Source organism: Pristiophorus japonicus, chromosome 19 (genome assembly GCF_044704955.1).
Source record: "Pristiophorus japonicus isolate sPriJap1 chromosome 19, sPriJap1.hap1, whole genome shotgun sequence".
In the NCBI taxonomy this organism is placed as follows: Eukaryota; Metazoa; Chordata; class Chondrichthyes; family Pristiophoridae; genus Pristiophorus; species Pristiophorus japonicus.
In genome coordinates this window covers 42,282,932-42,295,927 of record NC_091995.1, presented here as the reverse complement: position 1 = coordinate 42,295,927, position 12,996 = coordinate 42,282,932, and the positions used below count along the sequence as shown (strand labels likewise).

The 12,996-nt window shown below is 50.2% G+C and overlaps 1 protein-coding gene across 2 annotated transcripts in view; it reads right to left on the bottom strand.

Moving 5' to 3' along the window:
* Nucleotides 1-5,271: 5,271 nt before the first annotated feature.
* hsd17b8 (hydroxysteroid (17-beta) dehydrogenase 8) overlaps nucleotides 5,272-12,996 on the bottom strand; it is a 60,757-nt gene continuing 53,032 nt past the window's right edge. For both annotated transcript variants that reach the window (XM_070861446.1, XM_070861447.1), the window contains one exon: nucleotides 5,272-6,148. In XM_070861446.1, the coding sequence (XP_070717547.1) occupies nucleotides 6,132-6,148 (17 nt within the window). In that variant the 3' untranslated portion in view covers nucleotides 5,272-6,131. The remainder of the gene's footprint in view (nucleotides 6,149-12,996) is intronic.

The following is a 12,996-nucleotide window of genomic DNA, read 5'->3' as shown; positions in this document are numbered from 1 at the left end:
GGGTCACCGGGAGATGGGTCACCGAGTGATGAGTCACCGGGAGATGGGTCACCGGGAGATGGGTCACCGGGAGATGGGTCACCGGGAGATGGGTCACCGAGTGATGAGTCACCGGGAGATGGGTCACCGGGAGATGGGTCACCGGGAGATGAGTCACCGGGAGATGGGTCACCGGGAGATGAGTCACCGGGAGATGGGTCACCGGGAGATGAGTCACCGGGAAATGGGTCACCGGGAGATGGGTCACCGGGAGATGAGTCACCGGGAAATGAGTCACCGGGAGATGGGTCACCGGGAGATGAGTCACCGGGAAATGAGTCACCGGGAGATGGGTCACCATGGGATGGGTCACCGTGAGATGAGTCACCGGATGAGTCACTGGGAGGTCACCGGGAGATGGGTCACCGGGAGATGGGTCACTGGGAGATGGGTCACCAGGAGATGGGTCACCGGGAGATGAGTCACCGGGAAATGAGTCACTGGGAGGTCACCGGGAGATGGGTCACCGGGAGATGGGTCACCGGGAGATGGGTCACCGGGTGATGAGTCACCGAGTGATGAGTCACTGGGAGTTGGGATGGGTCACTGGGAGATCAGTCACCGAGAGAACCGTCACTGAGAGGGTCATCACCGAGAGAACCGTCACTGAGAGGGGCATCACTGAGAGAACAGTCACTGGGAGGGCCAACACTTGGAGTGGCGGCACAGTTCTGTGTCACAAAAAGCTGCAGTTTCATAGAATCCTCGACTAATACAGCACAGAAGGAGGCCATTTGGCCGATCGTGCCTGTGCTGGCTCTTTGTATGAGCTATCCAGTTATTCCCACTCCCCTGCTCTTTCCCCGTAGCCCTACAGATTTCACCTTTGGAAGAATTTTACCAGAAACTTTCAGAAGACATGTCCGAACTAGTGATCAGAAGCAAAAAGGAGGAGAGATGGATATTTTTACCCACCACACTCGAAGGGTTATTCGAATATTTAAAGCACTACCACAAGTGTCCGTCCTAACATCTAAGAGGGGATGAGACGAATAGCCTGATCAGAGCAGACAATCAGATCGAGCATGTGAGCGAGCACGGACAGTGATCGGAACAACCAGTGCGGAGACTTGTGATTCTGTGTGGATTGAGTTTGTACAGTTTGCTGTTGGTCAGCTGGGTGTCTGACACACACACACACACATCAATGTTCCCCGTCATTATTTTTGAGTTGGTGAGCCCTTTAACGGGCTGCGCGGCCCATACAATTTTTAAATGTAAAAGTCGGCTCTTCGGCTACTCGGGACCTCCAGATTACTGTGCGGCCACATAGCTTAACGGGAACATTGCCCCACACACATTTCCCACCCCCTGCCCCGTGCATACACACCCGCACAGACACACACATCCATATGTATGAGGCTCCTATTTCAACCACTGAGATCTCTCCACAGGTTTGTGATGGAGTGCACACTCCGTCCCTATACGGATCTCACCGCCCCCCCCCCGTCTCCCGGGTGCTGGCATTGAATCACGGCTCCGGGTAGCATCGTCCAGCTCGCACGGCCCTCTGGTTAAGGCGACTGGTTTGCAGCTTTATCTGGACCTGAGCTGAGTGGGGTGGATGTCAGTCCCCCGGCACCAGTTCTGCCTCGCCAGCTTTTCCTGGACAATTGTCAACAGGAGCTGGAGTTCTGCAACCCCGACTGGCTCAGATAAGAACATAAGAAATGTGAGCAGGAGTAGGCCATTCGGCCCCTCGATCCTGCTCCGCCATTCTATAAGATCATGGCTGATCTGATCCTGGCCTCAACTCCACTTCCCTGCCCGCTCCCCATAACCCTTTCTTCCCTCATTCAAAAATCTGTCTATCTCCACCTTAAATATATTCAATGACCCAGTCTCCACAGCTCTCTGGGGCAAAGAATTCCAAAAGATTCACGACCCTCTGAGAGAAGAAATTCCTCCACATCTCAGTTTTAAATGGGTGGCCCCTTATTCTGTAACTCTGCCCCCTAGTTCTAGGTTCTCCCACGAGGGAAACATCCTCTCTGCATCTACCCTGTCCAACCCCCTCAGAATCTTATACGTTTCAATAAGATCACCTCTCATTCTTTTCAACTCCAGTGCGTACAGGGCCCAATCTGCTCAACCTTTCTTCAAAAGGCAACCCCTTCATCTCAAGAATCAACCTCGTGAACCTTCTCTGAACTGCCTTCAATGCAAGTATATCCCTCCTTAAATACGGAGACCAAAACTGTACGGAGTACTCCAGGTGTGGCCTCACCAACACCCTGTACAGTTGTAGTAGGACTTCCCTATTTTTATACTCCATCTCCCTTGCAATAAAGGAAAACATTTCATTTTACTTGTACCTGCATTCTATCTCTTTGTGTTTCATGTACAAGGACCCTCAGATCCCTCTGTACCTCAGCATTTTGTAATCTCTCCCCATTTAAATAATAATTTGCTTTTTTATTTTTCCTACCAAAGTGAATAACCTCACATTTTCCCATATTATTATCCATCTGACAAATTTTTGCCCACTCACTTAGCCTGTCTATATCCCTTTGCAGATTCTTTGCATCCTCTCCTCATAACTTGCTTTCCCTCCTATCTTTGTAGCAAATTTGGCTACATTACACTCGGTCCCTTCATCCAAGTCATTAATATAGATTGTAAATAGTTGAGGCCCCAGCACTGATCCCTGCTGCACTGCACAAGTTAACAGTTTGCCAACCTGAAAATGACCCAATTAACCCGATTCTCTGTTTTCTGTTAGTTAGCCAATCCTCTATCCATGTTAATATATTGCCCCCAACCTTGTGAACCTTTATCTTGTGCAGTAACCTTTTATGTGGCACCTTATCAAATGCATTCTGGAAATCCAAATACAGCACATCCACTGGTTCCCCCTTATCCACCCTGCTCGGTACATCCTCAAAGATCTCCAGTAAATTTGTCAAACATGATTTCCCTTTCAAAAAACCATGCTGATTCTGCTTGACTGTATTATGATTTTCTAAATGCCCTGCTACTACTTCCTTAATAATGGACTCCAGCATTTTCCCAACGACAGATGTTAGGCTAACTGGTCTATGGTTTCCTGCTTTCTGTCTGCCTCCTTTTTTAAATAAGGACGTTACATTTGCGGTTTTCCAATCCGCTGGGACCTCTCCAGGGAATGTTGGTCGATTACAACCAATACATCCACTATCTCTGCAGCCACTTATTTAAGCCCCAAGGATGCAGGCCATCACGTCCAGGGGACTTGTCCACCTTTAGTCCTATTAATTTGCCCAGTACTTTTTCTCTAGTGATAGTGATTGTTTTAAGTTCACCCCTCCCTATAGCCCCTTGATTATCAATTATTGGGATACTTTCAGTGTCTTCTACCGTGAAGATCGAAACAAAATATTTGTTCAAAGTCTCTGTCATTTCCCTGTTTCCCATTATTAATTCCCATCTCATCCTCGAATAGGCCAACGTTTATTTTAGCTCCGCTCCCCCTTTTTGTGTACCTGTAGAAGCTTACTGTCTGTTTTTATCACATTCCCGAGCCCGGCACAGGGGATTAACTGGTGCCCATTCTCCATCATCAGATCATGGAGCCACGTCACCCCAGAGATTCCACTTACCCTCTCCCTCCCCACAGAGGAGCCTACACAATGAGGTACGGACCGGGTCTTGGAGACTCGCTGTAGTGATGTATGGACCGGGTATAGACTGTGTACAGTGAGGTACAGACTGGGTATAGACTGTGTAGTGAGGTACAGACCGGGTATAGACTGTGTACAGTGAGGTACAGACCGGGTATAGACTGTACTGTGAGGTACAGACCGGGTATAGACAGTACAGTGAGGTACAGACCGGGTATAGACTGTGTAGTGAGGTACAGACCGGGTATAGACTGCGTACAGTGAGGTACAGACCGGGTATAGACTGTGTACAGTGAGGTACAGACCGGGTATAGACTCTATACAGTGAGGTACAGACCGGGTATAGACTGTGTACAGTGAGGTACAGACCGGGTATAGACTGTTCAGTGAGGTACAGACCGGGTATAGACTGTTCAGTGAGGTACAGATCGGGTATAGACTGTGTAGAGTGAAGTACAGACCGGGTATAGACTGTGTACAGTGAGGTACAGACCGGGTATAGACTGTGTAGTGAGGTACAGACCGGGTATAGACTGTACAGTGAGGTACAGACGAGGTATAGACTGTGTACAGTGAGGTACAGACCGGGTATAGACTGTGTACAGTGAGGTACAGACCGGGTATAGACTGTGTACAGTGAGGTACAGACCGGGTATAGACTATACAGTGAGGTACAGACCGGGTATAGACTGTGTAGTGAGATACAGACCGGGTATAGACTGTGTAGTGAGGTACAGACCGGGTATAGACTGTGTACAGTGAGGTACAGACCGGGTATAGACTGTGTACAGTGAGGTACAGACCGGGTATAGACTGTGTACAGTGAGGTACAGACCGGGTATAGACTGAGTACTGTGAGGTACAGACCGGGTATAGACTGTGTAGTGAGGTACAGACCGGGTATAGACTGTGTAGTGAGGTACAGACCGGGTATAGACTGTGTACAGTGAGGTACAGACCGGGTATAGACTGTGTAGTGAGGTACAGACCGGGTATAGACTGTGTACAGTGAGGTACAGACCGGGTATAGACTGTGTACAGTGAGGTACAGACCGGGTATAGACTGAGTACTGTGAGGTACAGACCGGGTATAGACTGTGTAGTGAGGTACAGACCGGGTATAGACTGTGTAGAGTGAAGTACAGACCGGGTATAGACTGTGTACAGTGAGGTACAGACCGGGTATAGACTGTGTACAGTAAGGTACAGACCGGGTATAGACTGAGTACTGTGAGGTACAGACCGGGTATAGACTGTGTAGTGAGGTACAGACCGGGTATACTGTGTATAGTGAGGTACAGACCGGGTATAGACTGTGTACAGTGAGGTACAGACCGGGTATAGACTGTGTAGTGAGGTACAGACCGGATATAGACTGTGTACAGTGAGGTACAGACCAGGTATAGACTGTGTAGTGAGGTACAGACCGGGTATAGACTGTGTGTTGAAGTACAGACCGGGTATAGACTGTACAGTGAGGTACAGACCGGATATAGACTGTGTACAGTGAGGTACAGACCGGGTATAGACTGTGTACAGTGAGGTACAGACCGGGTATAGACTGTGTACAGTGAGGTACAGACCGGGTATAGACTGTGTACAGTGAGATACGCAATGAGCATTAAACAGAGGATTTCAATTCATTGTTGAGTTTATTGTCGATTATATCAATAATAAAATTCCATAATTGCACAATGTTACAGGTTATTAATATCAGAAACCAAAGGCACAAGGCATAGTGCAGGACACAGCGTGCTGTCACGGGTACAGGTAGGAGACCAAGCGGTCTGGGCTGACATGATACCCCCACCTGGTATCATTTACTGCCCTCGTACCCAGTTGGATAGAGACACAGCCAGAGACAGTAGACTGTCGGTATCTGTGTGGCGGCAGCTCACTTGGCCTGCCGCGGCGTCAGTGCCCACAGGCTAAGCTGGGGAAAGTCGGGCCAGGTTCCAGATTGTCCCCTGATGGCCTTTGCTGGACCGTCCGCCCCAGGGGAGAAGAGGACCAAGCTCCCGGTGATGCCTCCCACAGTCACATAGTCTGGACGCTTGCTGCCTGGGCAACTCTGGGGGAAAAAGGCACTTGGGTGAGAGGAGAGGGGGCAGTTCTTGGGAACAGTCTCCCAGTTGGGGGTATGGGAGAGGGGGCAGCTCTTGGGAACAGTCTCCCAGGTGAGGGGAAAGGGGCAGCTCTTGGGAACAGTCTCCCAGTTGGTGAGGGGAGAGGGGCAACTCTTGGGAACAGTCTCCCAGTTGGGGGTATGGGAGAGGGGCAGCTCTTGGGAACAGTCTCCCAGTTGGGGGTGAGGGGAGAGGGGGCAGCTCTTGGGCGAGAGCCTGCCAGTGGGATTTGGGAGCAGGGGAGACAATCCACAAGCAGACCCAAGCGAGCGGTCCCAGTGTTACCAGGTGCGGCTGTGTGATCCCTGTAATCCTCGGCACTCCGGCAAATGTCGTCCTCCTGCGCCATGCTGCTACAGGTCCGGCGTTACATGAAAAGCCCCCCTGTAACAGACAGGTTGCACAAACAGCATCAGTTCAGGATCCTTCCTCTCAGCATGACCTCAGATCTAACCTCTGACAGACGGGGTGGGGGGGGGGAGTGGATCCGGGGCTATTTCTGCAGCCGGCCCCCACCAGATTAAAAAAATAAAAATCTGTGGGGTCTCACCGTACACAAAATGGCTGCAGCACTTGGCCGCAGAACGACAGTCACTGCACGCGAGGCACTCTGAATGTTGCCGAGAACTGTGATGAGGCACAGTGTAAAAGCAGGTCCCTTCATCCATTGCAGCGAATCTCCGTGCTGCCAACACTGACAGTTTGGTTAATGATGCACTGATACTTTTACGCTAGTTTTTAATGTGTTTGATTTACTGAGTTGGAAGAGCCGGAGGTAACTTACTCTCTCTGAGCCTAATCGCTCCCTGTCTCTGTGACCTATCCAGGCTGACAACCCTCCTAGATCTATGTACTCCTCTAATTGTAGCACCTTGCACATGCCCAATTTTAATCGCTCCACCATTGGTGGCTGTGCCTTCAGCTACACAGGCCCCAAGCTCTGGAATTCACTCCCTAAACCTCTCTCTCCTTAAAACCTACCTCTTTGACCAAGCTTTTGGTCACCTGCGCTAATCTCCTCATGTGGCCCGGTGTCAGATTTTGTTTGATAACGTTCCTGTGAAGCGCCTTGGGACGTTTTACTGCATTAAAGGTGCTATATAAATGCAAGCTGTTTACCCTTCTATTCTGTGACGTTATAATAATGCAAAGACCCCTCGAGAAATCATTAACCAAATTCACCATACATCGGAACATAAGAAATAGGAGCAGGAGTCGGCCATTTGGCCCCTCAAGCCTGCTCCGCCATTCAATTAGAGCATAGCTGATCTGATCGTGGTCTCAACTCCACTTCCCTGCTCGCTGTCCATAACCCTTTACTCCCTTATCGCTCAAAAATCTGTCTCTCCACCTTAAATATATTCAATGCCCCAGCCTCCACAGCTCTCTGGGGCAGAGAATTCCACAGATTTACAACCCTCTGAGAGAAGAAATTCCTTCTCATCTCAGTTTTAAATGGGCAGCCCTGTATTCTGAAACCATGCCCCCGAGTTCTCGATTCCCCCACAAGGGGAAACATCCTCTCTGCATCTACCCTGTCAAGCCTCCTCAGAATCTTAGATGTTTCAGTAAGATCACCTCTCATTCTTCTAAACTCCAATGAGTATAGGCCCAACCGGCTCAACATTTCTTCATAAGTCAACCCCCTCATCTCAGGAATCAACCGAGTGAACCTTCTCTGAACAGCCTCCAGTGCAAGTATATCCATCCTTAAATACGGAGACCAAAACTGCACACAGTACTCCAGGTGTGGCAGATGTCTCGGATATGCTTCATCCGCTGTTTGCTGTGGAGTTCCAATTGAGATTTCCTTATAGCAGAAGGAGACACAGTGACCACCCTCCCCCCGGCCCCTGTGTACCTGACACAGTGCTGGGAGCCCCAGGGCCACATCGGCACTCAACTACACCCAACCTGGTGCTGCGGCCAGTCCGGGCGAGGATGCCACAAAGACCCTAACAGCCCCGTGGGCCCCTTCAGACCCCTTGCTCCCCCGGCACAGCTGATAAGGTGGGCATCAGTGCTGGTGTTCTGGTCAATCCCAACCCGTCCTCCCGCCCATTTACAGAAAGCTGGGGATGATGCATCTCCGAGACATCCGGCAGTCAGAGTGAAGGAGACCCTGCCCCTTCAGCGGGAATATTACCCAGCAGTCCCTGGAAGCCTCCGAAACAAGTCTTCCCTGCCCAGCGGAGTGCGCTCTGCCCTCCAGGAGCCAACCCAGGAAAGGTGGTTCGACCCCCTGCGTCACCCCCATTACTTACAACCGTCCCATTCCCACCCACACCACCCTCTCTACTCGTGTGTAGAGGCTGCTCCTGGGAAAGCTGTACAAACAAACTGCGAAAAGTAGTTCACCACAGGGCAAACAATGGCACAAAGACACAGCCATGGATCTAATAAACAGGACACGGGAGGTACATGATGACACTGATATTTATATCATAAAAATAACATGATGTAAGTAAAGACAATGTGACGATGTATGTAAAAGAAGAACGCGATGTATAATATGGAATGTTATAATGAAAAGAATATGTAATAAAAACAGGATGTGTTACAGAACGTGAATGAATTTAATAAAGAACATGTGGCGATGCATGCAATAAATAATGTGTTTTATGAAATAAAATGCCAAGCAGCCACAACACAGCACTAAGCAGAGGTAAACATCTGTCTTGGGTTTATATCAGAAACCATATATCCCCATCGCCATGATGCAGGGTATTATAGGATTTCATATATCTCTATTGCCACTATGTGTGGTTTTATAGGAAATTATATATCCCTATTGCCCCTGTGTGGGGTATTATAGACATTATATAACCCTATTGCCCCGGTGTGGGGTATTATAGACATTATATATCCCCATTGCCCCTGTGTGGGGTATTATAGACATTATATATCCTTTTTTCCCGTGTGGGGTATTATAGACATTATATATCCCTATTGCCTCTGTGTGTGGTATTATAGACATTATCCCCATTGCCCCTGTGTGTGGTATTATAGACATTATCCCCATTGCCCCTGTGTGGGGTATTATAGACATTATATATCCCCATTGCCCCCGTGTGGGGTATTATAGACATTATATATCCCCATTGCCCGTGTGGGGTATTATAGACATTATATATCCCCATTGCCCCTGTGTGGGATATTATAGACATTATATATCCCCATTGCCCCTTTGTGGGCTATTATAGACATTATATATCCCCATTCCCCTGTGTGGGGTATTATAGACATTATATTTCCCCATTGCCCCTGTGTGGGGTATTATAGACATATATCCCCATTGCCCCTGTGTGGGGTATTAAAGGACATTATATATCCCCATTGCCCCTGTGTGGGGTATTAAAGAACATTATATATCCCCATTGCCCCTGTGTGGGGTATTACAGACATTATATATCGCCATTGCCCCTGTGTGGGGTATTAAAGGAAATTATATATGCCCATTGCCCCTGTGTGGGTGGGACATTATATATCCCTATTGCCCAGATATGGGGTATTATAGGAAATTATATATCCCTATTGCCACTCCAGGAACTGGAGCACAATAAATCTCGGCCGGAACTCCAGTGCTGTGCCGAGGGAATGCTGCACTGTCGGAGGTATCGTTTTTCGGATGGGACGTTAAACCGAACCCCGTCTGCCCTCCCCGGTGGACGTAAAAGATCCCATGGCCACTATTTCGAAGAAGAGCAGGGGAGTTATTCCCGGTGTCCCTCAGTCAACATCACTGAAGCAGATTATCTGGATCATTATCACATTGCTGTTTGTGGGCGCTTGCTGTGGCAAAATGGCTGCCGTGCTTTCTGCACGAGAGCAGTGACTACACGCCAAAAAGTACTTCATTAGATCGGGGAACTGTGGGGATCAGCTGTCATCACTACCTCCCTCTGTCATGTTGACCCAGTTGCTAGCCTTGTGTCCGCCTTGAATGTCTTCTCTCTTCCAATCTTCATCTTACAGACACTGGCAATCAAAAAGTCCTTCACACCCTGCTGTGATGAGAGCCTGTGTCCTTCAGTTGTGTGTGTGTCCTTCTCTCCAGTGAGTTTAAACCAAGCTCAATATTATATTCTATAGAATGCCAATTAGCGTATTCTGTTCAATAATCTATATCTGTCTATCCTTACAGAGTAATGGCTCCATCCCTGAAACTCTACTCATCCTTCTCCAATATTATCAGTGTCATTGTGATCAAAAGATAGGATTTGCAAGTACAGAGTTTAAACCAATTCTGATTCAAATAATATAAAACAACATGTATTTATATAGCACCTGTAATGTCCCAAGGCTCTTCATAGCAGTGTTATGAGACAATAAATTTGACACCGAGCCACATAAGGAGAAATTAGAGCAGGTGACCAAAGGCTTGGTCAAAGAGGGAGGTTTTAAGGAGCTTAAGGAGGAAAGAGAGGTAGAGAGGCGGAGAGGTTTAGGGAGGGAGTTCCAGAGCTTGGGGCCCAGGCAACAGAAGGCACGGCCACCAATGGTTGAGCGATTATAATCAGGGATGCTCAAGAGGGCAGAATTAGAGGAGCGCAGACATCTCGGGGGGTTGTGGGGCTGGAGGAGATTACAGAGATAGGGAGGGGCGAGGCCATGGAGGGATTTGAAAACAAGGATGAGAATTTTGAAATCGAGGCGTTGCTTACCCGGAAACCAATGTGGGTCAGCGAGCACAGGGGGTGATGGGTGAGTGGGACTTGGTGCGAGTTAGGACACAGGCAGCCGAGTTTTGGATTACCTCTAGTTTACGTCGGGTAGAATGTGGGAGGCCAGCCAGCAGTGTACTGGAATAGTCAAGTCCAGAGGTAACAAAGGCATGGATGAGGGCTTCGGCAGCAGATGAGCTGAGGCAGGGGCAGAGACGGGCGATGTTACGGAGGTGGAAATAGGCGGTCTTATTTGCGCTGTGGATATGTGGTCGAAAGCTCAATTTAGGATCAAATATGACACCGAGGTTGTGAACAGTCTGGTTCAGCCTCAGACAGAAGTTGGGGAGAGGGAACGGAGTTTGTGGCGGGGACTGAAAACAATGGCTTCGGCGTTCCCAATATTCAGTTGGAGAAAATTTCTGCTCATCCAGAACTTGATGTCGGACAAACAGTCTTACAATTTAGAGCCATTGTAGAGGTGTGGATCGAAGTGGTGGTGAGCTGGAGCCTGATGTCATCGGCGTACATGTGGAAACTGACTGTGTGTTTCCGGATCATGGCCCCATACAGATTATTGCTGTGGTAATGGCTGCTTGGTTGAGCATGGGTTTGGCTAAGATTCCCAAGTGCTCTCCTTCCCTAAGGAAGGATATACTTGCCTTAGAGGGAGTGCAACGAAGGTTCAGCAGACTGATTCCTGGGATGGGGGGATTGTCCTATGAGGAGAGATTGAGTAGACTAGGCCGATATTCTCTAGAGTTTAGAAAAATGAGAGGTGATCTCATTGAAACATACAAATTCTTACAGGGCCTGACAGAGTAGATGCAGGGAGGATGTTTCCCCTGGCTGGGGAGTCTAGAACTGACAGCAGTCTCAGGATAAGATGTCGGCCATTTAAGACTGAGATGGGGAGGAATTTCTTCACTCAGAGGGTGGTGAATCTTTGGAATTCTCTACCCCAGAGGGCTGTGGATGCTCAGTCGTTGAGTATATTGAAGACAGAGATCGATAAAGTTTTGGATATTAAGGGAATCGAGGGATATGGGGATAGTGCAGGAAAGTGGAGTTGAGGTAGAAGATCAGCCATGATCTCATCGAATGGGGAAGCAGACTTGAGGGGCCGAATGGCCTGCTCCTGCTTCTTATGTTCACTGAGTGGCTCGACTCGCACATGAAGAACGGTCACTTTGGTGAAATCCGTGAGTTCAGGAGAGGAGGGATAAACTGGTGAGGAAGCAAACCTCCGAGGCCACATCAACTGGGTTACAGCTCCCTTAGAGCCATGGCCCAGCTGAACAGTCTGACTGTGATACGCTGGTCTGTTTGAATTAGACATTATCCAACCCATCAGCCTGCTGTCAAACCCAGGGCAGGCAGGGCCAGGGGTGTACCTCACCCCCAGGGCAGGTGTACCTCACCCCCAGGGCAGGCAGGGCCAGGGGTGTACCTCACCCCCAGGGCAGGTCTGTCACTTACCCCTTATCCCCAGGGCCAGGTGTCCCTTACCCCTCACCCCCAGGAAAGGTCTGTCCCTTACCCCTCACCCCCAGGGCCAGGTGCGTCCCTTACCTCTCACCCCCAGGACAGGTGTGTCCCTCACCCCCAGGACCAGGTGTGTCCCTTACCCCTCACCCCCAGGGCCAGGTGTCCCTTACCCCTCACCCCCAGGGCCAGGTGTGTCCCTTACCCCTCACCCCCAGGACAGGTATCACCAGGTGTGTCCCTTACCTCTCACCCCCAGGACAGGTATCACCAGGTGTGTCCCTTACCTCTCACCCCCAGGACCAGGTGTGTCCCTTACACCTCACCCCCAGGGCCAGGTGTGTCCCTTACACCTCACCCCCAGGGCCAGGTGTGTCCCTTACCCCTCACCCCCAGGACAGGTATTACCAGGTGTGTCCCTTACCCCTCACCCCCAGGACCAGATGTGTCCCTTACCCCTCACCCCCAGGACAGGTATCACCAGGTGTGTCCCTTACCCCTCACCCCCAGGACAGGTATCACCAGGTGTGTCCCTTACCCCTCACCCCCAGGACAGGTATCACCAGGTGTGTCACTTACCTCTCACCCCTAAGACCAGGTGTGTCCCTTACCCCTCACCCCCAGGACCAGGTGTGTCCCTTACCCCTCACCCCCAGGAGCAGGTGTGTCCCTTACCCCTCACCCCCAGGGCCAGGTGTCCCTTACCCCTCATCCCCAGGACAGGTATCACCAGGTGTGTCCCTTACCCCTCACCCCCAGGACCAGGTGTGTCCCTTACCCCTCACCCCCAGGACCAGGTGTGTCCCTTACCCCTCACCCCCAGGACAGGTATCACCAGGTGTGTCCCTTACCCCTCACCCCAGGACCAGGTGTGTCCCTTACCCCTCACCCCCAGGACAGGTATCACCAGGTGTGTCCCTTACCCCTCACCCCCAGGAGCAGGTGTGTCCCTTACCCCTCACCCCCAGGGCCAGGTGTCCCTTACCCCTCACCCCCAGGACAGGTATCACCAGGTGTGTCCCTTACCCCTCACCCCCAGGACCAGGTGTGTCCCTTACCCCTCACCCCCAAGGGCCAGGTGTC